We start from the raw sequence: 23,159 nt of genomic DNA, 5'->3' as shown, positions 1-23,159 counted from the left end.
ACCGGACATCAATCCAGGACACTATTAAGCTGCAATAAGAGTGATGAGCAGTAAAGTTTCCTACAGTTGAACATAATTCCAAACACAGAAGTGGAAAAAAAATAAAATCCCAGCAACCTGAATTTACATTCAAAACCAAATTTGGATAAATAGTCTCACAGATGTGTTTGTTCTGGAGTTCCTCTGCCAGAGCTGTAGCTGATGTGAGCAGGCAAGAATGAGTGCTATCTAATTAAAAATGAGCTAGAAACATTCAAGTATCAATAAACGTGGCCTGATTCTGCCTGTCTTCCTCGCAGAGCACAAAGATCAGCCTCCTGGTGGCTTCATTACAGGTAGGGAGTGAGGTGCTACTCAGTGCAAAGAATCAGGACCACAAGGAACAGCAATTACAAAGTTAACTAATGTTCTAAGAGGGTGCTCAGGGCTAGATTTTTAAAGGGATTAACAAAAGCTTTTAGAAACTAACATCAGGGGACTGCTGAAGTCCATCAGGTGCTAAAATATACTGGTAGGTCCCTAAATGCCTTTAAAAATCTGTCCCCGGTGCACAGTTTCCTCCTTTAACAGGGCAAAAAAAAAAGGAGAATCGTTTAAATATTGGTGAATTCATTGAGCCTGACTTTGGGAAACCGTGAGGACTTCCAGATTAACACCTGTTCCTTCAGAAGCCAGCATGCTTTAAAAGTCCCTGGTCGTATTTATTCCCTAGCGTGAGTCCCGTGTTTCTGCCCAGAGCACATGGATGCCGCGCTGCCCGCTCCTCACTCCATGGATATCCTGTGCAGCCAGTGTGGATGCCATGAGGTGTGCTGCTCTGCTTGGCTGCCAAATTTGATCTTGGGTAAAGCTCAACTGAACTCCAGAGAAGTGGAAATGGTGATGGGTGGTATGTGACTCTTGGAGACGAACCTTAGAGCTCATATTCACTCTTGTGAGCTCTGGCTATGGGGTAGGACTATCAGCATATATCTTGTTCCAGTTTTATTAGCAGCATGTCATGAAATCCAGTGCAGCTCTGTACATGATGCTAAAAGCGAGGATTTACAGGGGATCTGTAAGAAATGCACTTTTGTCATGCAGCGCCATGTAACGGATCCTGTTTCCTTGGCGAGTGATGAGGCAGAAGACAATTAATACTGTTGATAGAAGAACAAGTCCAATGAAAAAAAAGGCTGCAAGTATCAGGCTGGCTTCTCCAGGACTCAGAGGTTTGCCCCAAAAATTGCCCCATTTGCTGTCGTAATCTGTTAAAAGATAAGTAGTTCATGAGAAATCTATGCATGCATCGAGATTTTTAAATGACATTTTAAAAAATCCTTACCCTTTGCAGTGGTTCTGTTTTTTGCAGTACTTGTATCATATGCTCCAGTTGTGAGTTCTCCTTCTGAAGGAGCTTCCCACTCTGCAGAGAGAGAAACAGCATAATGAAGTTGAAAGCCTTAATAAATACTTTTTTCTCTTCTGCAAAAGTAGTGTTGATTTTATTTGATTATTTCTACCTTGTTGATCTAAACAGAAATCTCGATTAGATCAGCACAGCTACTGTTCTGTGGGCAACATCCCCCTTCTCTATAGGCATCTCTGTTACTTCACTGCCCACTGTAGTAATGGGACAGGGGGCAACAGTTTTAAACTGAAAAAGGGTAGATCTAGATTAGATATTGGGAAGAAATTATTTACTGTGAGGGTGCTGAGAAGTGGAGCAGGTTGCCCAGAGAAAGTTTACAACCCATCCCTGGAAGTGTTCAAGGCCCGGTTGGATAAGGCTTTGAGCAACCTGGTCTAGTGGAAGGTGTCCCTGCCCATGGCAGAGGTGTTGGAACTATGTCATCTTCAGAGTTCCCTTCCAACACAAACCATTCTGTGAATCTATGATTCAGTTATGCATTTGCTTGTTCCTTGGAAGTTTCACAGCCTGCATGAATACGTGGTAAAAATAAATTCCCCTTATCCAAGGAAGGAGTATTTTGGCTACATTAGGCATTACTTTTCTCATCCTGCTGCTACAGGGTTACAGGTAAGAGATGTGCTTTCTGGCACCGTTGCAACCCCTGTAGAAGAGTGTAGCAAGCACAGTGGGGACCCAGGCAGGAGATGCTGGATCCAGATGTTTAGTGAAATTATGTCATGTGGAGAGGCTCCCAAAGCATTTTTGGCTTCACTCACAAGTGGTGGAAGGGACCAGCACCACTCAAAAAGTTTGCCAACTTTTCTTAGTCAAAGGATCGCCTATATCTTGGACAGGATGAACAATAATTTTTGGAGCTTCTTGTATCTCAGCTGGTCTCTGCCTGTGCAGGAAGGAACTCAAATAGATCTGGCAGCTGGCAGTGATTGCAGGGTGGAACCAGCACCATGCCAGGCTGCAGGCCCTCCCTCACATCACGTGGCAGCAAGGCAGAAAAATAGCTTTGCAGTTGTTTTCTGCTCCACCTGCAGATGACTAATGGTCCACAGGCCACAGGCTGCTACTGTCTTAGATGGGCTCTTGCAAACATCAGCTGTTTTTAAGTTGCAGAGCACAGCAAAGATTACCGACTTTGCCATATAATTAGGGGTGTTTGTCCTGTCCCTAGATGATGCTAACTGGCCATGGCAGTAATGCACAGGTACTTCCCACCGGCATGCAGGGTGCAGTGGTGATGTTAGCTCTCTTCCTTTCCTCCCTGCCTTCCATCTGCTCTGCTGTGATAACACCTCGGAGGCCTCAGACGTGTTTCTGATACTGCACCTGATTTATTGATGGTGTAGGTTGTCTCCATGCCAGCATGGATATGATCAGCTACGTGGCAATGCAGAAGCCATGTTCCAGGGTTTTCTGCTACCAGTTCAACTGTCTGGAAAGTCCCAGGAAAAAGGTCATATACGTCTCCTCTGTGGTCCTTATCTGTCTGTGGCAAGACAAAACCAGCATCATGAGGGTTGTGCCTCAAATACCCCCCTACAGGCACTGAAATATTCCAGTTAGACTTTCAGCTCCTCAAGGCAGATCAAATGCTTCTTGTTACACATTTCTAGTGAGCCTCATCCAAGGAAACTAAAGTCTGTGGGCACCCGTCATTTAATCAACTAATTAATTAACAACAGAAGACCCCTCCTGAGGACTTCAAGTGCTGGTTAAGCACAGGCGTTTCTTTGAAAGACAGATTTTTTAAACAGTCCTGCCAGTAGCAAGCTGTCACAACATAAAAGCATACTCTAAGCAGACATAACTCTCTCTGATTTCCTCCCTGTATCTTCCCTTATACCCCAGGGTAAACATGTACTTTAACCCACCTAACCATGTCCCCTAATAGTGACATTTGTTCACGTTCATAACAGGCTCAGAACAACAGAAGCTTTGCAAGAATCTCATTCTGTATTTCCTTCATATGCAAAACTCCCACTGACCCCAGCATCAGTCCAGAGCTCCAAGCCCAAGCTGAAAAACCAGGATAGAACCCAGACTACTTTGCAGAAATTTTTCATCACACAACAAAGGTTTTACTTTCACTAATTTTACCAACCTTGAAGATGAAGGTCTGCGCATGGAAGTGAACTGTATGTATGTCCACTTCATTGCCCATTCCTATCAAATACCAGTTTGTCCTATCACCTTCATTCATTGTTAGGCCCAGGAGACTGTTATAAATCTTCCCGTTGATAGCTGGAAGAATGACAAAATAGGACTAATTGATAACTGGAAATGGTATGGGTGACGATAACTTCTACTTCAGGCACCTTGTCTCTCTGGGGAGAAGGGGGTGCCCAGGCAGAAAGGGGACAGGCATGTGTGGCCAGGGCAAGGGCTCTCCATAGCGACCACTGCCATTGCAGGGAGACTGTCCCATTTTTGTTTCAGTCTTCAAATCACGTAAGTGAATAGCAGCACTTTTTTCTGTCTTAAAAAAGCATCAGGTAGGTTTTTTACTGGTTGAGATCAAACTCTTGAATGTCGAGAAGCTGCATGGAAAAAGAGGGAATAGAGTTGCCTAAAATGGGTACCATCTGTAGAAAGAGATGTTTGCTTTACCAGGGCTGTTCCTGCTCCTATCCAGTCTTTTCTGTTTGGCTCCTGGGCTGGTTGCTACTACAGCCACAGTTTTGAAATAACATCCTTAACGCTCCTACAGAACAAACCTGCAAGGAACGCAGCTCACAAATGACAAGGGAATTCTGGCAGGGCAGCCTCTTCCCAAGAGTAAAAGATTAAATGATCTAGTTAGAAAAATATGTATCTTGGCTGGGTGTCATGAAATCTTTTTGTTTCCAGAGTTGCAGTTTATGAAGCTGTCACACGGTTGGGTAATTGCAGGCTGAGTCCAATGTCTTCCTAAAAGGGCTTTGAAAAATAAACTACCATCCCCTTGGCTGCTGTCACTTGAGTCCTACATACCATGCATGCAGTTGCCTTCTACGAAGTTCTCAGTGAAATTAAAATCATCAGGATTCTTATGAAGGTATGTTTCAATATTTTCTTTCAAGTACCAGGATTCATTTTCATCGAACACCATAAACAGAAGAGTAAATTCACGATCAATGTCTTTCCTTAGGCCTCTCTCATCTAGAATTCCTTTTCTGCAAACTACAAGAGGCCCAATCAGACCACTGTACGTGTCCTGAAATAAAAAAAATATATGTGTTACAAATTTTCACTTCACTCAGTTATGAAATAGATACAAATTAACTACAGATTAAATAAAGATTAAATTCTATTTTCCTATCAGATGAGAAAAAAAATTACTGTCTGATTAGAGATATCTTTCTTTTTCACTACAAGCACCTATGTTAATGTACCAAAGCAATGTTTTGCCTTCACTCAAAACCCCTTCAACTATTCTTTATGGAGGGAATCACATTACTATGATGTATCCCTAGGGATTTCAGTAGATTAAGTTACCCAGGCATGTGCAACCGTAATCAAAGAAGACAAAGCATCTATAAATTGTTCCCCTAACTTGTGATCCTCACACAAATGTGAAGGAGGATCCTTTCAGAAACATTATGCAAGGCAGGATGCTTTAGCCAAAGCAATGCAATCTTTAATGACCATTTCTTGGTTACCTTTACAAAATTCACTGTTGAATAATAAACCCAAGTGATACAGTTTGGATCTGTTTTACCAGGGCCGGATCGTTCTGGGACATTCCATCTGTAGGTGTTTATTTCCCCTGAAACAGAGAGAACAATTTTACCAAGAGCGGCATCCCACAGATGGAAGTTTGGAGACAGGACTCTTCATCTTTCTCTTTGGGCAAAACTTGTAGCAGATCAATGATCTTGGATGCTGATGTTTAAGGTCAGTTGAAGATGCTGGGAGTCAAGCTCCAGAAAATGTTTCTTGGACTTTCTCAGCTGAAAAGGGCACAAAGATGAGGCAGTTGCCACTGGGATTTTGCACAGTGCTGCAGCAGTGGATCAGCTCTGGGCCAGGAGAGGAGAGCTGAGTACATACCAGCCTGCGGACTGGGAGCAACAGGAGGGTCCTTTCATCTTCCACTAAGCCACTTCTCTCAGCAACTACCAGAGGACCCCTGCCCATCCCAAAAGCTATCACCTCTGCCATGTCCTCCCTGAGCAGAGATTCCCTGACCTCTGATTTAAAAAACCAGAACAATCTGATGGAGAAATTATCTATTTGGGTGAGGGTCAGTTCTCTGCACTGAACACAAACACATCTATGTTCAGATTAACTGTCTATGCTGTGTTTCCCTGCTTTGTTGTTTTGGGGGGTTTTTTTGTTAGTATTTCAGGGGAAGGTAGGAGACCAAGATGTGGTCAACACCTTGCCCTTTTAAGCGGTGAAGAAGTGTTGAGCCAGGCAGTCCCTGGCCCAAAAGTCTTTCAGGGTGACAAAAGCCAAGAACAGCTGGGGGCATGTTACAAGTCAGGAGAAAACAAGGAAATCACAGAACTCTTGGTCGTGCTCTTAGTACAGACACAACCCAACAGCTGCCAACAGCAGCTGGCATCAGAGCAAAGGAGAGTTTTCAATCTTAAAATGGTTGTGAAGTGACCGAGCATAGTTTTATGTCACTGAGCCACTACACTATTTTGCTGGATCATGCAATAGTGGGTTTTATTGTATAACAATAACTCCAAAAAAAGAAATGGTGACTCTCAAATATCATGCTATATGAGATGAGTCTCATGAACGTTGTAATATTGCAACAGGACAAGCATGTTCTGTTCATTACAGCATGGATTTACACACTTTAGCAGAGATCAGAAAGGCTTTCAAGGCACAATACTACACTAATACGACAGAAAACACTAACAAGAAATCTCGGAGGCATTCATGCCATGGAGACATACACTAGGGAAGAGTTTGTTATCTACCTGTATCTAACCTTCACGTCATCACTCCTTTTTAGAGGGTGTGATGTGAGAAGAGAGTCTGGCCATGATCCTCCACCACTTCCTTGCTTTTTACTCATCACTTCAGCACATTTGGAAGCTTTAGATGGAAAAATCTCCACTCTACTTAAAATCTGAGACACTTCAAATGGCATCAAAGACATATCTTTGAAATGCAAATGAAGCATAAGCCCTGAAAAGACTGATAAACAAGAGGAAAATGGATATTTTCTCCCTTTTTGCTGCTGGGTAAATGGAGGAATGGACAGGGAGAGGACAAAGCTGTGGTAGCTGAGAGCTGTTTTGGGTTAGGCTTCTATGGATCTGCTCTCTGCATCTCTTTACCATGCCACCCACAGTCCCTTCAGGAGCTGGCAGTGCTATCAGGAGCACAATTTAGCAGGACATAAATCAGATTGATGACTTGTTCAGGATTTAGTAGAACTAGACGGGCTCTGGGAAGCTTGGGGAGAGTAGTCCAGCCTGATCCAGGATCAGGCAGCAAGGATTTCTAGATGATGGTGATGGGGACTAAAGTGTCCCAGAATTATGCTTGATTTGAAAGACTCGTGTTCTGTGTTAACTGCTGCTTCCAAAATCCTAAGGAAAAGTTTGTCCTTAGATCTTGCTGAAGAGTACTTGCCTTTGTCTTACTGTCAAACGCAGAAACCTTTCCTTGTCTAACTCATTCCAAGCCTGCTCCCATGTGGACACAGGAGACATGACAGTAGTGTTTCCAGTGCTACACCTCAACTGTTAACAAAACGGCATCAACATCATGGAGCAAATAAAAAACCCCAAGGGAATCATATAAATCACCTCTTTTTTTCTTTCTTTTTTTTTTTTTTTCCATATATTAATCACAGGTCAAACTCCAGCAAAGCAGATGCTGGCTCACATTTGGCCATTAATTTCTGTGTGATTGTACTGTATTGATAGAGTTGTTTACAGGAAAAACATTTCATCTTGCAAATGTCTCTTGCAAAAAAAAGATTTAGTGCATCAGATTTTCTTTTCATTTAGTTTTTCACTGAAGCTCACAAAAACTGTGAAAAAAGTTGCATGGGTGGTGGAAAAGAAAGGCATGTACGTTTTATATTTACTATAATGCCAGGATTTGAGTCTGACTTCCTACTAAAATATAAAACCCAACATAAAAATTGAAGTACAAACATTTTGACAGGTATTTTTCTATATGAAAAATTTCAGTGCTTTGAGAACTATTTTCCACTGTTTTCCTTACTGGAAACTGAGGCATACTGGGTAAACTTTTCCAAAGACTTTTAATTCACACGACATCTACCTTTTGCATTTAATGCATCGGCTCTGAATGCAAATGCCAGTTCTGTGTAGATTGAAAGAGAGTCAGAGTTAATATTGCCAACTGCAACTCTACCACTGAGTTTCTCAGTTTTTAAAACATTGTGAGAGTTTCAGTCTGGAGCCAAATGCAGTGCTGGCTTACACTTCCCTCGCCATGGTTAGGGACCTGCTTCGGCCTTTTTTGGAGATTGTCCAGTGATACTACATTCCTCTTTCTATGCCTGATAGGAACAAAGGCTCATTCTCTGCCCAAACATGCTCACTTGTTCAAGAACCTACTTGTATAACAACACAGAATTGTATCTGAATAAACATTGAGCTTATTATGCCAGTAAGAACATACAGGTATGTGTAAACTCGACAAAGGGATTATCATTCATATGTTAATATGCTTTTATATACAGCCTTTGTAGCTCAAGAAAAAAACCCACAAAAACAAAAACCAAAGAGCCTTACCGGGGAGAGTAAGTGGTGTCTCAGGTTGTTCTTCACAACCCACTTCTTCTATACCGTGTGCGCTTATGGAATAAGGCCTGCTGGCTTTGTTCTTAAATACGATCAGTACAGAGTCACCAACCTCAGCATGGAGTAATGGCCCTAAATTAAAATGGAAGATGCTGGTGATTAATGCTGCTTTTCTGAATTTAACAGACTCTCAATAGCTTGGCCTAAGAGAGGAGCCAAGGTCTTTCTCAAAACCCTTGGGCTTTTATTGTTCTTCCAGCAAAGCAATCAAAATTGGTTTGTTATCTGGGCTGATGAAAAAGTTCCATATATATATAAATAATCTTTTTTCTTTTCAGTCAATAATTGTTCTCTCCGGAGACAGGTCTTGGACAGCTTGGTTTTAGGGAAACCTCTTGTGGATGATTTTTGCATCTTTGAAAATTCTATTTCTTAACTATTTTTTTTTACTTTTGTACTGCAAAAAAGGAAATGACAAATATATTCCTAGAGAGTGGTGGCTACTTTATGACCAGTTGTTGCCTGCTTCTCACCCCATAAAAAAAAACATAAGCTGATGGTTATTTTATGACACGCATAAAATTTTGTCTTGCCCAGTTTCAGACACAAATCCAGCCCTTAATATTGACTTAATCTGCCCACAAGAGTCTCCTGCACATTGCATGCTCTGAATTTAAGGTGAATCCTGGAATTGCCCTTTTGGCATCCTTTCTGATAGTACTCTTTGGAAATTCCTTATACATGTTTGAGAATGAATTCTCTAACTTGGAAAAAATCTTTACACTCAGAAATTATACAAATTGGTTGTAAAATCACTGATAACCTGGAATTCATATTCCTTGTTTTCCATGTTAACAAAGCTGGAAAAACTTAGTTCTTGGAAAGCAATCCTCTCACTTATCAAGCTTAATCTGTGAGCTGAGAGCTACTTGCCCAGGATTTCCAGGTGCTCCTCCTCCTCTGCCCTCACTTTGCGCTGCGTGAAGTTGCCATTTGTGTACTCCCTGTAAACCACCTTCTTGTATTTTGAACCAATCAGATCTTCTGCTTGGCTCAGGAAAACGTGCCCGTAGCTGCAAAATAAAAGGGAAAAAATTAAAAGCACTAAACTTTATAGGTCTAAAGGCTAGTAACTGTTTTGTTATTCACAATAGATGTAATAAGAATATATGTCTTGGTCTGATGTGCTGGTTCATGTGAAGACCTGGATGCTGCAAGAGATTTAAACCAGCAATAAACGTGATAATCCTCACTAAATGAACACCTTCTTCAAAGAGGTAAAGTTGAGGATATGTTGCACTCACCACAAACCTTTGGGAACACAAATCCTTCACCAGACCTGTCAGAGCACAGGTGAAGTTCAAGCTATGAGTGGATTTGATGGTTTGACCACTCTCGCCAGCTGCATCCTCCACTCCCATAAAAAATACTGCCTTTCTCTGTAAACCTGAATCCTCTTACCGTGATGGCTGCTTCCCTATCTTGGTTATTAGCCACAGGAAGATGATAACCAAAGCCTAGCCCTGTGAAAGGAAATGCCATCATCTGAGATAAGAGGGGCCTGCTTTACCCTGTCCTCCTGCTGCTATGTACTGCGCAGGGCTGGATGTTCTCCCCTTGTGAAGATAAAGAGAGAAATTGATTGTCACTTCTGCATCTGGCACAGGATGCTTTTTTGTGCCCTCCAGGTTTGTGCAGTCACCCACAATTTGTTGCTACTCCTGTGGGAACCCGGAGGATTGACTCGCCAGCAGAGGACACTCACCACCAGCTACATAGGAGAGTGTTCACCCTCTTCTGAGAGCAGCTCAGTCTTCTGGCAGTTCATTCCCAAGGTGCCCTTGGCAGGGAAACCGCAAGGCTGGCTGACAACATACTAAATAAAAGCAAAAAATTGCCCCAGGAATACTGCTTACTGTAATAATATACTGTGTGTGCAACAGAAGCCTTTGACAATACTGGAGTTAGTATTTTCTTTAAACATGCTTCACCACTTGTGACTCTTCAGGTATATTATCTACTGACTCCACCATACTCTTCCCCTTTACAGGGTGCAGTTTCCCAGCCACTTTTCTAAAGTTTATTTTTAAAATATGTTCCTTGATCCTTTTTGTTTCCACCAAAGGGGTCTCCGAGACCTCCTTACCCAATATGATCTGGAACGTGTATCTTTTGCACATGCTTTTTACTTCTTAGCACAGCGCAACATAGATGTGATTCACTTGCAGTGGTTACTATGTTCTGACTTTTCTAGGGGAGCCAGGGGCTACTGCATTGCAGTGAAGCAGGCTCAGCACCTCCCTAGCACACCTGCACTGCTTGCAGGGGCTCACGTCTGGGACAGGTACATAGGTTTCTTCTCTAGGAAAACCACAACACTGGGATGGGGAGACTGGGGAGAGTGAGGAAGGAAGAAGAGGGGGTTGGAGGACATCATTGTAGGGTTGAGCCAGGGCTGGAAGCCACACATGTATTTAGGGACTTGGAAGGCTTCTTGGGTTCAACAGCATTACAGTACACTCTGAGATGAAAACATTCCAAAATGATGCCTATGAGCTACTTTAGTCTGAGAGGCTGTCGCTTTGTAAACACTTTTTTGTTGTTGTTGTTAGAAAGTGCCTCCTAAGAAGTACCAGACTGGCTTCATGGAAGGATGCTCCAGTTTCCCCTCCATTATAAGTATGCTTCATGCCCACAAACAGTTTTTTGCTTTGGGTACCTTTCTTCATTGCTGCTGACATTGTAAATCTTTGGTGCCAAGCTCTTATTTGATGCATAGTCCCACTCCACCTCCTCCGCAGCGACGTAATAGATCCTCATGGCTCCGTGCTGCTGCTGGGCTCGGGTGGTGTTACGGCAGCTACTGACCTCATAGAGATGTTTCATTCCACCAACAAAGTGATCAAAAGTCCTGCAAACCACTTTGAATGTGCCTGGAAAGGAAAGCACATGAAATTTAGACATTTTTAAAAACTTTGAAAAACAGCTTGGCAAATTAGGTCCTGCGCTTTGTACATCCCTGATCTGTCCTCAGACAAACCTGATCTGTGATGCTATATGGAAAGTCAAGAAAAGGAATGCTTATATAGGATCATAGAATTGTTTAGGTTGGAAAAGACTTTTAAGACCATTGAGTCAAACCATTGACCCAGCACTACCAAGTCCACCACTAAATCATGTCCTTAAGCAACACATCTACACATATTTTAAATACCTCCAGGCATGGTGGTTCAACCACCTCCCTGGGCAGCCTGTTCCAGGGCTTGACAACCCTTTCAGTGAAGACATATTTCCTAACAGCCAGACTAAACCTCTTCTGGCACAACTTGAGTCCATTTCCTCTTGTCCTGTCACTTGTTACTTGGGAGAAGAGACCAACAGCCACCTTGCTACAGCCCTTTTCAGGCAGCTGTAGAGAGTGTTAAGGTCTCCCCTCAGCCTCCCTTCCTCCAGGCTAAAAAAACCCAGTTCCCTCAGCTGCTTCTCATCAGACTTGTGCTCCAGACCCTTCACCAGCTTTGCTGCCTTTCTCTGGACACGCTCCAGCATCACATTGGTCCTCTTGTAGTGAGGGACCCACAAGTGAACCCAGCATTTGAGGTGCAGCCTCCACAGTGCTGAGTACAGGGGCACAATCAATGCCCTTGTCTTGCTGGCCACACTATCTGCCACGATACCTTGTACCTTGTACGACACCTCACAACATCCTTACAGTCCTCCTGAGTGGCTTGCCCCTTCCTCCAGAGGTCAAAAACCTCTCCTTTTTTCCCTGAGTGCCAGGCAAAGCTCCCTGTTCAGCCGGGCCGGTCTTCTGCCCCGCTGGCTCCTCTTTCAGCACATGGGGACAGCCTGCCTCTGTGCCTTTAGGGTTTCCTTCTTGAAGCACGCCCAGTCTTCCTGGGCTCCTTGGCCCTTCAGGGCTGCCCCCCAAGGGACTCTCTCAACCAGGCTCCTAAACAGGCCAAAGTCTGCCCTCCAGAAGTCCAAGGTAGCAGTTCTGCTGATCCCCCCTCCTTACTTCTCTGAGAACCTAAAACTCTATCAATTTCATGATCGCTGTGCCCAAGGGCCTCCAACCATCACCTCACCCACAAGTCTTTCTCTGTGCACAAACAACAGGTCTGTCGGGCAGAGAGAGGATGGGGAACCCCTGCCCCGCGCCCCCCCCAGCCCACCCACCGCCCCCGGAGCTCTGTCCCGAGGCGGAGCAGTTCCCCGCCCCGGCGCTGCCCCGAGCCGCCCGGGCCTGGCACGGAGCAGGGCACGGCCGGCAGCCCGGCACCGGGGTGGCTGCGTGTTCCCACCAGAGCCCAGCCGGGGCAGCTGCCTCGGGCCCGCTGGGCGCAGAGCTCGGAGAGGCCGCGGCCTTCTGCCGGGGGGACACCGCTGCTCCCCGGGGGAGCTGGCAGAGCTCCGGCGCCCCTCCCGCACCAGCTGCCGTGCCAGGCCCGTCTGCCCGCCCTGCTGCCCGCGCTGCTGGTCGCTGGTGCTCCCCAGGGCTTCTTGTGTGGGTGGGGGACGCTTGGCTGCCATTGCTCCTGGCCACGCACAGGTTCCATCAGCTGCTGTAGCGTCAGCTGTGGGCTCCTGGCAGCTCTCGGCTCCTCCGAGGTTCCCTCAGTGCGGGAAACCCGCTGTGCAATGCACTGGTGTGCTCCGCTGCCGACCCTGCCGGCTCTGCAGCCGCTCGCCTCAGAAAAAATTAAGAGGACTGAAGGAGAAACTAGTTAATAAAATGGATATGCACCAATCATTTCCTTTAGTCACCATGTGCTCGATGGTGTCAAGACGTAAGAGGGTGGGGATTCAGGCTGTCATCACACACTCAAGAGTAAACATGTGTAGAAGAATGGCTGCAGAAGCGTGGCCTTAGAATCTCTGAAGATCTGCACAATCCAGGCCTGGTATTAGAATAGGCCTGTAATCAGAATTGTGCTGAAGTTGCTGTGCTGAAGTTAACAAGAAAGGTAGCCTTGAGCTATTCTTGAATCCTGAGACCAAGTAATTATGTTGTGCCAACAGGCCGTGGCTGTAGCAAGCTACAGCTGCTGGGAAAGCAGGTGCAGGGCCAAGAAAGATAGGGAGCGGTATGGGAAAATAGGGAGTAACAAACTACAAGGCTGAAGCACAGCAACACAATTAGCTACATGGATAGAATGCTTATTTTAGTCATGATAATTAGGGGTGTGAGAACCGCACGCGTTTAGAGACTGCTAACCAATTATATTTCTGCTTTACGAATATGCATGTGTATCGGTTCTATATAAGTAGTGTTAGCAACTAATAAAGTTGAGCAAGATGCATAACTCATATTGAGCGTCTTCTTGACTCCAGCGAACCCTTCTTCCAACAAACATGCACATAAGACACTGCAGGGTTGTAGCCTGTAACTCCTACATTACAACAAGCCCTTCAGCTCAAAGCAATATGTGAATCCAGGCACAAATGGAGATCCGCAAGTCAGCAAGTGACTTTTTGCTCCAGAGGAAACACTAGCCTGCTCCATCTTTGCTCAAGAATCTCCAGAAATTACTTCTAACTATCTGAGTTAGATCAGCTTAGCCAAGGGAGCTCTGAAAAGCAATTCACTAGATGTCTGGCAGCAGGAACGCAGCCTTGCCAGTCAGCTTTCACGAGTGCTGCCCTGTCTGCAGATGTGCCCACAGGCAGCACGAGAAAACACAGGAGGAGTGTGCATTACGAACACTGATAAAGGCATAGAGAAACAGGATGTGTGTTTCAGAGATGCTGTTTCCTTGTCCCTGAGCACAGAGCCCTGGTGCCAGCCTTGGGTGCATGAGACTCTCCACTGAGTCCCTGCAGCTCTCTGGTGTAATCAGGCTAATGGAGGCCTCTTAGAGACTTTACAATACGGCTACAGACCTGTTATACAAGAATACAAACAGAAAGATGCTGCTTATAACCATTTGTTTATATGCACCTATATGGTATAAAAAAGATTGAGTTAAATTGCACCTTTCTGACCCTTTACTCTCTCTCCATGAAAGGCCAAATCACCATGGGCCAGGTTTTTTGTAGCTCTGATTGTCAAAGGCTGCAGTGATGGTGGGAGCATCTTTTGGCATGTCTGTGGGCAGATTTTAATGTTTGTGCTCTCCTTCCCATTTACTCAAGTAGAAGCTGACCACAATGTAGTCCTGCATAGCTCCACCTGCTAGCACCTGCTGAAGGAGGAAAACACTTTCACGTCTACTTTGTATGTGAGTCAGTGATAGAACCAAAATTAGAAGCATAGCTCTGTCCAGACTGGAACTTAGTTCATGCCTTGTGCTTCTAGGGCAAAATTGACGAAAAGGGTAAAATAACATGCAATTAAAGAAAATCACATATGTTGTTGAATGTAAAGATATGATAATTCACTCAATTTCCTTTATTGCCAGTAGAAGGTTAGCTGGCAAAAATCAATAAGCCCCTAGAATATATTGCTTAGTGTGAGTCCTGCAGTGCAGTTTCATGACAGACGATGGAAATGTATGGGATGGAAAAGGTGAAAATGTATGTACACATTGCCAACAGGTATTTCTATCAGGTGCTCTGGCCAAGGATGGCCCTTGGCGTAGCCTTGCACAACTCTGATGACTCTTGATTTAAACAGTTGCACAAATGTTAAGAAAAGTAACGTTGCATCCTTTGTCATAAAGCTTATCTGGTGTTTCCAACAAACAATTCACACTCTGAGTCTGAAGAAACTATCGTTTATCGTAAAAAAAAAGGGGAGGGGCGGGGTTTGTAGAGGAGTTATAGAGGACTGAATGAAAAGTTTATTTGTATATCGTTGGACTGTACATGAGAATTAAAAGTATCCTCAATGTATATGATTCTGAAGAAACTCCTGAAGACTACTATTGAAAAACTATTACTGAAGTCATAAATACCTTAAATGATGCTGACTGTCTACATGTCAGTGGATTTTATCTTTGCCAAAAAAGCCTGTTTTTAGAGTTATGGAAATTCTGTGAGCATCCCATTAGCTGTCTCTGCCTGCTCCTCTGCCTATCCCAAAGTCTTCAAAGCCTTCACTCCTTGGTGCACACACAGATTTGTTTTATAGCACCTTCCCAGAAAAGTAGCCCATCCTGAATTCTGAGCTACGCCAGGTCCCCATGGTCTCTACACTTTCAGGCTCCCTCGTGCAGAGCAAAGAATCTCACCAACTGTTATTTTGGCTGCCTGATTTCTGTATGTGCCACACCGCCAAGATAAGTTCATGAACGTACCCACGTGGTCTGGCTGCATCAGCGCTGTTCCTGATAAATGAGGAAACAAGGCCAGCCCATCCCTCGTCGTCCCTCTCAGGTCAATGGTGTTTCCTTGAAACTGAACTCCGTGCATATCGTAGTGACTGCCCAGTCCGATGAGGTGCCAGGAGACCTTGTCATCCTTGCACATGGCCAGGCCTGGCAGATTACCGAACAAGTAGCCGTTGACAGCTGGAGGAGAAAGAAAGAGCTCGGTTGGCAACAGGTCGATGGAAACTCAACACAGAGCTTCTTACTACCTTCCTGGAAGACACTCGTGACTCAGCAAGTTGCAGTATTAATTAAAGAGGCATTTTGTGAAGCAAAGGTGGCACTGGATGACACCAAATTAATATCTAAATGCTATGCGTATAAACTCTGAACTTCTACCTTTTCTTTTAGCCTATAAAATCTTGCAGTGATGTAGCATTTCTGTTCCGAGCTTTTCAGGGTGCCTCACAGACACTGGTTAAGTGTGTAAATTAGGTACCTCCCTTCAGCCTGGAGAATGCATAACTAGATCATTAAGGCCACAGAGTGGGCCATAAAGAGTCCAAGTCATAAATTCAGTTCTGACAGAGCCTTTTTATGTGATTTTGACCTTTGATTTCCACTTTTGCTTCCAAAATTTATCTCTTTCACAAGGGTTTTATGAGGCTTATCTCCCTATTCCTCAAATGCTCTCTATGATCACTGGGTGAAAGATATCATGGCAGAACAAAATTTTAGTATGAGATACTACTTCATAACAGAAGAATAAAATAGACGGGTCCAGAAAGCTCTGAGGTTCTCTAATAACGGATATTCTCAGTGTTATTCAGAAAATTAAAGCAAAGAGAGGTTATGTAATTTGCTCAAGTCTGTCATGTCAGGAATAACTTGGAGGAGGTCCACACTGAAGTAAGATACTTATATCCAGAGGTGATGTTTTAAAATATTATCGGCCATGTCTCTCTGCTTCTCCTCTTTCAGAGGTGGTTGCTACCCAGGTGCGAGCTGACTCAGCAGAGCAGGTGGACCTTCATTGTCTGAGTCAGTGCCAAGGCCAGCAGGGAAATTTAAATCACCGGTGAACATTGGTCTCTTCTGCAGTTGGTGTCTGACTCTGGCCTTATGTCTTTTTACAGACCCAAGTGTTGTATCTAAAAGCTACACTCTATTCCCTTACTCCAGGTGTAGTTGGTAGGTGGATGCATTCATTGTTAATGTGACTGGGGCTTCAAAATACACTCCAAGGGCATCAGGAGCTGGCCATAAGCTGACTGACAGCTTTCCATCTCACCCTCCAGTGCACTGTAGTCGGCTATGAATAATGATAAAATCTGCCAACTCATCTTCTTAATATGACTGAAGAAAAGGTATCATTAACAGATATTAGGTATTTCATACCATGCATTTTGTTAGATTCCTTGAAATCTGCATCATTTTCATCTACTTTTGAAGGGTCTCCAGTAAATGCTTCAATATTCTTGTTCAGATACCAGCTGTCATTCTCATCGAAGATTGAAAAGAGAAGGTAAAATTCTCTGTCTATTCCTTTCTGTAGACAAGAAGGAAGGCAAGAGATTAAAAAAAAAAAAGTCTATGCAGAATTACCAAAGTTAAAATAACATTTTTTTTAAACAAAGCTTTCTTTCCCCAAAAAATTGCAGCCACCTTCTTACTGTGCCCTTGCAGAGACAGGGATTGGCACTCTTCTATCAGCCACAAGAATAAATAAAGTGTCCATTACTTACAGAGGGTGGAAAGACTCATTCATTGCTAATAAGTGTGTGGAAAAGATGGAAAACCTAGGGACAAGCCAGCATAATGTGGATGACAGTGTTATCTTCCTAACCATCTCCTTTGGTCAGCTTTAACCTTGAGGAATGGCGTTTATTTAATCTCTTAAAACTGAGCTGGGAACTAGGCAAATTGGCCCATATGGGAAGCCCTCCTAGTGCATGACCCATTAGGGTCAAGCAGATGTCCATGTTGGTCACCTGCGTCCCGTCGTCATTCAGTGTGTTCTTCCGACAGACCAGCAAAGGCCCCACAAGGCCGGAGTTGGTGTCCTTGACAGCATCAGTGGCTGAGTAGTACAGATAGGTCAGGCATGGGGGATCACTCTCTGTTGGACCTCCATTTTCAGGCACCCTCCATTTGTATGTGAAGGTTTCACCTGGCTTAACATGGGCTCCTGGCTTCAGATAGCCTGCAGAGAGAAAATTGAGAAGCACCTAGGTTACAGGAAAATTTTCTCTTCCCGAACACAAGTGTTAGCTAGGAGTCAGACATAGCTGCTTGTTTCTATGAAGACAGTCCCCCTTGCAGCCACAGCTCAAGCACCATCCCATAGCCTGAGCACTTATGCCATGGGGACATCTCCAGACTGGAGTCCTGTGCCATAGGGACAACTGAGCCCATTCCCTGCAGAACAAGTTTAGCGGCTTCACCCAGACACATTCTGATGCTATCTGTATCATCTGGGTTTAGTCAAACAAGACATGCAGAGCTCATCCTTGTGCTTCAGTGGCTTCCTCTAGTGTTTGTTGCTTGCCTGCCCTGTTGTGAGATTCATCTGCAACATAAGCACAGACTCTGGCTTTTCATTAAACACCAACAAAGCAATTACATCAGCAAGTGGAGCTGCAGCTGTGGCTCTTTAGAAATTGAAACCAAAACTGATTCTGGTGTTTGTTTCTTTTTGATTTTATAGCAGCGCACAAGAACCTCTGTCAGAGTCCCCAGAGGGTGGCTGCTGTTACTCTTTTTTGGAAGTTACTCTTAAAGGATTTGGGCCATTGTCTCCTGCCAAGCCACAGGGTGGATATAGCACCACTCATGTAATTTAGCCCCTGTAAAAGAGTGTTGGTATCCACTCAGGGAGGACATACAAAAGAGCCTTGAAAGGAAAGTTGGGAAAAGGAGTCAGGTCTGCACCCTTTGTAGAAAAAATAAAAGTGCTAAGTAACCTTTCTGGTCTTTGCTATGAGGAAGATCAAATCAGAAATTTTGTTTAACACTTAGGCATTCATTGACTGGATTTTCTCAGCAGGGTCAGATGTGCCTTGCAGCAGCAGACTGCACCAATGTAATACTCCTCTATAATACTCCAAGAGCATCCTCTGAAAATTTAGACACAAGTGAAAATAGCAGTATTAGATATGAACACGTACTATTTGCTGCAAACTGCAATGCAGCGTCGAGTACTGCTTCAAGAGTATCTGATACTAGTGGGTTCATCCTGCAACAGTGTTCAATAAGAAGAATGTTGGAGTTAAAAACCCTCTGAGACTGGACAAGCGCCAAATGCAACATGGAAGAGTATTTCCTGAGAGCACAATTGAAAAAAAGGATGTCTGCAGATATCTGTAGGTATGTTTATGTACAGCATTTTCACATTAATAGGCTGCACTCAGGCAATGCACAGCCTTTACATGTATACATTTGTAGATAGATATGATTGAAATCCAAGACACAAAGGTTACAATGAGAGAAGAAGGGGCAGAAAGACTGCTGATGAATCTGGAGTCAGGTTCCTCTCCAAAGACCCAGATGGATGCAATACATACTGCTGCTGAATTGTAGGGTTTGGTTTGATTTTGCTCCACACCAACGCATGCAATGCTGATGGGTGCTCCTGCTGGGGACCGTTAAATGAAAGCACAACAGGACTGCAAGCAGAGGGAAGCTGCACTTCCATCGGGGAGCTACACCTGACATGGATGGCATGAAGACGTGTGCTCTTCAAGGTTGGACTCAAGCCAGTTATTTCATGATGCATTGGAGCCTGCTGGCAAATTTGTTGTGTTGCAAGGTCAGCAACTAGAGACAACAGAATTTAATAAAGCCTTTTGTATTGATTTTATTGTATGATGTTATGAGTTTTACCTGTTGACCTCATTCTTTTAGCACACTTCTCAAAAGAGGGATTATGTTCCATGAGTTTCTTTCTGATGTGTTGTAGTAGAAAGAAAGCAATTTAGACAACAAGAAACTTACCTTTCTTTTCAGTGTTGCGAATGCAGCAAAAACTTTTTAAGAGGCCACTATATTAGTTCTGTAGACACTGTGGGTGGGATTCAACTCACTTTACTTGAGCCACCTAAAGCTTAGTTCCTAACCCAAACTCTAGGCTTCTTCTGTAGTTGATGAAACACATCTCCAAAGGGTGACCTACTGTCTCCTAAAACAGGTGTTCAAAGTAAATGAGACTTCTTACCCTCTGAAGGATTTGCTTCTTGTCACTAACTGAAAAAGGTGCCTGCCAATTAAACATGATATTTAGCATGTTATGGTTAAACTTAGATGATAAAGATCCTGTCCTTGCACAAAATGAGAGGAAGACTTTGGCAAATGCTCCATTTCAGCGTTTACATATTTATGAGGATTAATAAGGATTATCGCTGCTTCATGTTCCAGGTCAATCATATCAAAGCTGCCTCCAACACTGACTATCCTGCCAGCGAAGCAACGGCAATGCCCGACCTGGATTAGAGAATCAAGAGTGAAGCAATGCAGACCATGTGGATAGCTATATCCAAAGACTCAGCAGGAGCATCATACCAGATCTTAAGCTTCGTAATTCTGGAGCATGTCTAGACGAGATTCACTGACTGCAGGTGAGTGATATTAAATTAGAATTAATATAAATAGGATTGCGCCTATGACTTTTGCTCAACATGGACCTCAGCTAGTTTTAGATGCCTTGTCTGGCACATGTCCAAGGGGAAGAACCAGCACGTTGGCAGACTGGGGAGTCCCATGGGTTGTGACACACAGGGTAAACACAAACTAATCAAATCATCCCTTCTGTGCCTTAGCATCCACAGAAAGGCTAAACCTGCAGAGCAACAGAAGATCCTTAGACTCAGGTATTCTGCATAGGATGATACAGCAGCACAGTCAAAACTCACCATCTAAGTAAGGAGCACCTTCCGACAGCTTGCTGAAGCTTACACCATGGGCCATGATGCTATAGCTTCTTTTGGCTTTGTTGGCAAAAGTAACTAGCACTGTATCTCCCACTTCAGCTTTTATAACGGGGCCTTAAAAAAAGAGAGTGAGGGAAGGTATTAGAAGAACTACCCTCTAACATATTTCCACCTAAACAAGAGAGGGCTGACTGGCAGCCGCATGCATATTCCCCTCTGGATCCAACTGGATCTGCATTCAGACCTGATGTAACGACAAGAGGGGAAAATATTCACTGTACCAAGTATTCCCAGGTGTTTCATGTCCTCTGACCAAATCTTCTTACTGAACGTTGCATCGGTATATTCCACATAGCGAACTTTCCAGTATTGCCCTCCTATTCTGTCAGTCCCTTGTGTGAAATATATTGCAGACTCACTGTGGAATTAACAAATCGGATTGGTTACTTAATTAAAGGTTCAGGAAGAAACTTTCATTTTGGATAAAGTTACTATTCCAGACACAGGAGAAATGATCCCCCACATTACTAGTTTGCATACAATTTTCTAGCAGACAAAGGGAGATATTACTGGTCTCAATTAGTTATAAATTAGTTAACAAATAGACATTCACTGTGCATTAGACTTTCAAGTGTTTAACCCCAATTTATTTAGGGAGACATCTCTGTGTCTGCTTACCTCTAACTGCCTTAGGGTAAGACCTGTGCCATTACCTGTGCACAACGTATTGCTAATCCTTGTTAGCTTTCCTGGGAAATACTATAATACAATTAATCTTCATCAGTAATAACAGGGGGGGCAGGAAATTTACCACTATGGCACCTCTGAGATACTCCAATTGTAAGTGTGAAAGCTGCCTGAGGAGTCTCGACGCAGGGTCATTAGCTCTATGGAACTTTGAGTAGCTCACCAGGGCTCACTTTCTCCATGGACTTAATGGATCAAGATAAGTGCTTCCAGAAGGCAACTCCAAGCATCGCAGTTATGAATCTAACAGCCCAACAAGGCTGTTTAAATCCATTTCCCCCTGCTCCTTTCAATTAAAATTAATAACAGTGCAGGACCCAGCCCTGGTGACTCACTGCAGAAGTCTCACCCAGACTCCTGAAATTAAAGCACAACAGGAGAGGACAAGAAAGCTTACCTGCCAGTGGCGTTTAAACCCTGCCCAGTGAATTTGTCATAACCGTCAGGTCCGTAATTCCAGAGTACTTCTTCAGCAGCGATATAGTATCTTCTCTTGTGACTCAGTGGTGAAGGCTGAGACAGGTTTTTTTGGCAGATCTGAACATCATATAGTGCCTCCATGCCACCTGGGAGGAGAAAGAGTCTGGACACAGTTCCTGGCTGGCTGCAAAGTCAGCAATCTCAGGAATACAAATGCACATTCAAAACTCTCTAGGAGCTATGTGGATTGGAAACAATTACTAGGGTAAATTTCTACTTTTAAAGACTTCCTCTGCCTGCACTGGGCCAGATGCTATCACCCTTCTCTTGCAAGGTGATACTTTATGCCACAGGTGAAACTCACTGACATCAAGGACACTCTTTATTGGTCTTATTTACTCAATTCCTTAATCTGGATAAGGATGGTAGAATGATTTTGGGGGCCAGAGCACCTCCTGAAGTATGCAAAATGGCATCATCTCCCCTTGACTTTCATTGAAATAGAGGCTGGTTATTACCACACTGAAGATGTTTGCTGCTTGCCAGAATCAGGTCTGTTTTGCCTAATGCAAATCCCAGTGAAGTCAATGTGCAAATTCTCAAAGTAAAAAATCTCCCAACTTGTCTCCGATATAGCAATTATGCATTGCCTGCTGCCATGAGATCTAGTTTATGCTGTGTGTTTTCCAGCTTTTGCACCACACAAATATCACAACATCACCATCAAATTCCTTCACATAAACGTTTCTGAAAATGCTGCCAATTTTTGTCTGATTTCTGTTAAGGAAAAACCCTATGAAGTGTTCAGCTGGCATGATTTTTCTTTATGGGTAAGTACTTATCTACCACAAAAAGCGATGATGAAGGCTCCTCTCATTGCTCATCAAAATCTCCGGTTTACATAGGAAGCGTGGAGTCAGCGCTGGGTCTAGCAAGCCTTCCTCACATGAATTACACAGCTAAGTCATTCCTACCACCTGAATATTTGGCCCAAGGCCCAGCATGTATAATTTCTACTGATGACTAAATTCATATTCATGATATTTATCTGGTGAAATAGTTCCAAAATTTTCAGTTAGTCACAAAAAACCTGTCCTGCTTCCCCTGGAAACATCTCTCAGTTTTCTTTTCCAGGCATAGTAGAGGCTTCTGAAAAGATCAGGGAGGTCTATAGCAGCGTACCTCGTAAGTGCTCATTAACCTGGCATGTTATGAGCCACCTCCCAGGGTTCCCGGGAGTCATCTCCGCTGTGATGAACGTTGCTGGGAACAGACCGACGACATCTGCCCTCTGGTCTCTGTTAGTGAATGTGTGGCCATAGAAATAGGCGGCGTGGATGTCTATTTCGCTTCCCATGCCAAACAAGTGCCAGGAAATGGAAGTGTCAGCACACATCTCCAGGACAGGGAGATTGCCATAAATATAACCATTAATAGCTAAAAACAAAAGTATGAGATTTTATGAGAGGTGAAAGAGAAGTGCCAAGTGCCTCCGACCCCATTTCTAAGGTTGATCCTTTCCTGGCCCAGAAAAGAAACTGGCTGAATGTCCACGCTGAATAAGGCCCTCACAGGCTCCTTGATGAAGAGTAACATTTGAACATACAGCTTACAGCTCTGGATAATCAAATGGCCCAAATTCTTTGGTTGGGTCTGTGAAAAACTTCCTGGGGAATATCAAGATGTTGCA

General features: G+C 43.8%; 1 protein-coding gene across 1 annotated transcript in view; it reads right to left on the bottom strand.

Annotated features, from left to right (window-relative positions):
• Positions 1-330: 330 nt before the first annotated feature.
• Positions 331-23,159, bottom strand: part of HEPHL1 (hephaestin like 1) — a 36,155-nt gene continuing 13,326 nt past the window's right edge. Inside the window, exons 5-20 of the mRNA XM_037377252.1 lie at positions 22,652-22,906; positions 21,447-21,615; positions 20,584-20,720; positions 20,285-20,416; positions 17,369-17,580; positions 16,776-16,926; positions 15,366-15,578; positions 10,847-11,060; positions 9,061-9,200; positions 8,119-8,259; positions 5,047-5,153; positions 4,379-4,601; positions 3,510-3,649; positions 2,735-2,894; positions 1,325-1,405; positions 331-1,247 (exon numbers count right to left, since the gene is read on the bottom strand). Coding sequence (XP_037233149.1) covers positions 1,045-1,247; positions 1,325-1,405; positions 2,735-2,894; positions 3,510-3,649; positions 4,379-4,601; positions 5,047-5,153; positions 8,119-8,259; positions 9,061-9,200; positions 10,847-11,060; positions 15,366-15,578; positions 16,776-16,926; positions 17,369-17,580; positions 20,285-20,416; positions 20,584-20,720; positions 21,447-21,615; positions 22,652-22,906 — 2,678 coding nt within the window. The 3' untranslated portion in view covers positions 331-1,044. The remainder of the gene's footprint in view (positions 1,248-1,324; positions 1,406-2,734; positions 2,895-3,509; positions 3,650-4,378; positions 4,602-5,046; positions 5,154-8,118; positions 8,260-9,060; positions 9,201-10,846; positions 11,061-15,365; positions 15,579-16,775; positions 16,927-17,368; positions 17,581-20,284; positions 20,417-20,583; positions 20,721-21,446; positions 21,616-22,651; positions 22,907-23,159) is intronic.

The sequence above is a fragment of the Falco rusticolus genome, chromosome 2, assembly GCF_015220075.1.
Source record: "Falco rusticolus isolate bFalRus1 chromosome 2, bFalRus1.pri, whole genome shotgun sequence".
Classification (NCBI taxonomy): domain Eukaryota; kingdom Metazoa; phylum Chordata; class Aves; order Falconiformes; family Falconidae; genus Falco; species Falco rusticolus.
Note: the sequence above shows the minus strand (reverse complement) of the source record. Positions and strands in the feature narration are given on the sequence as shown.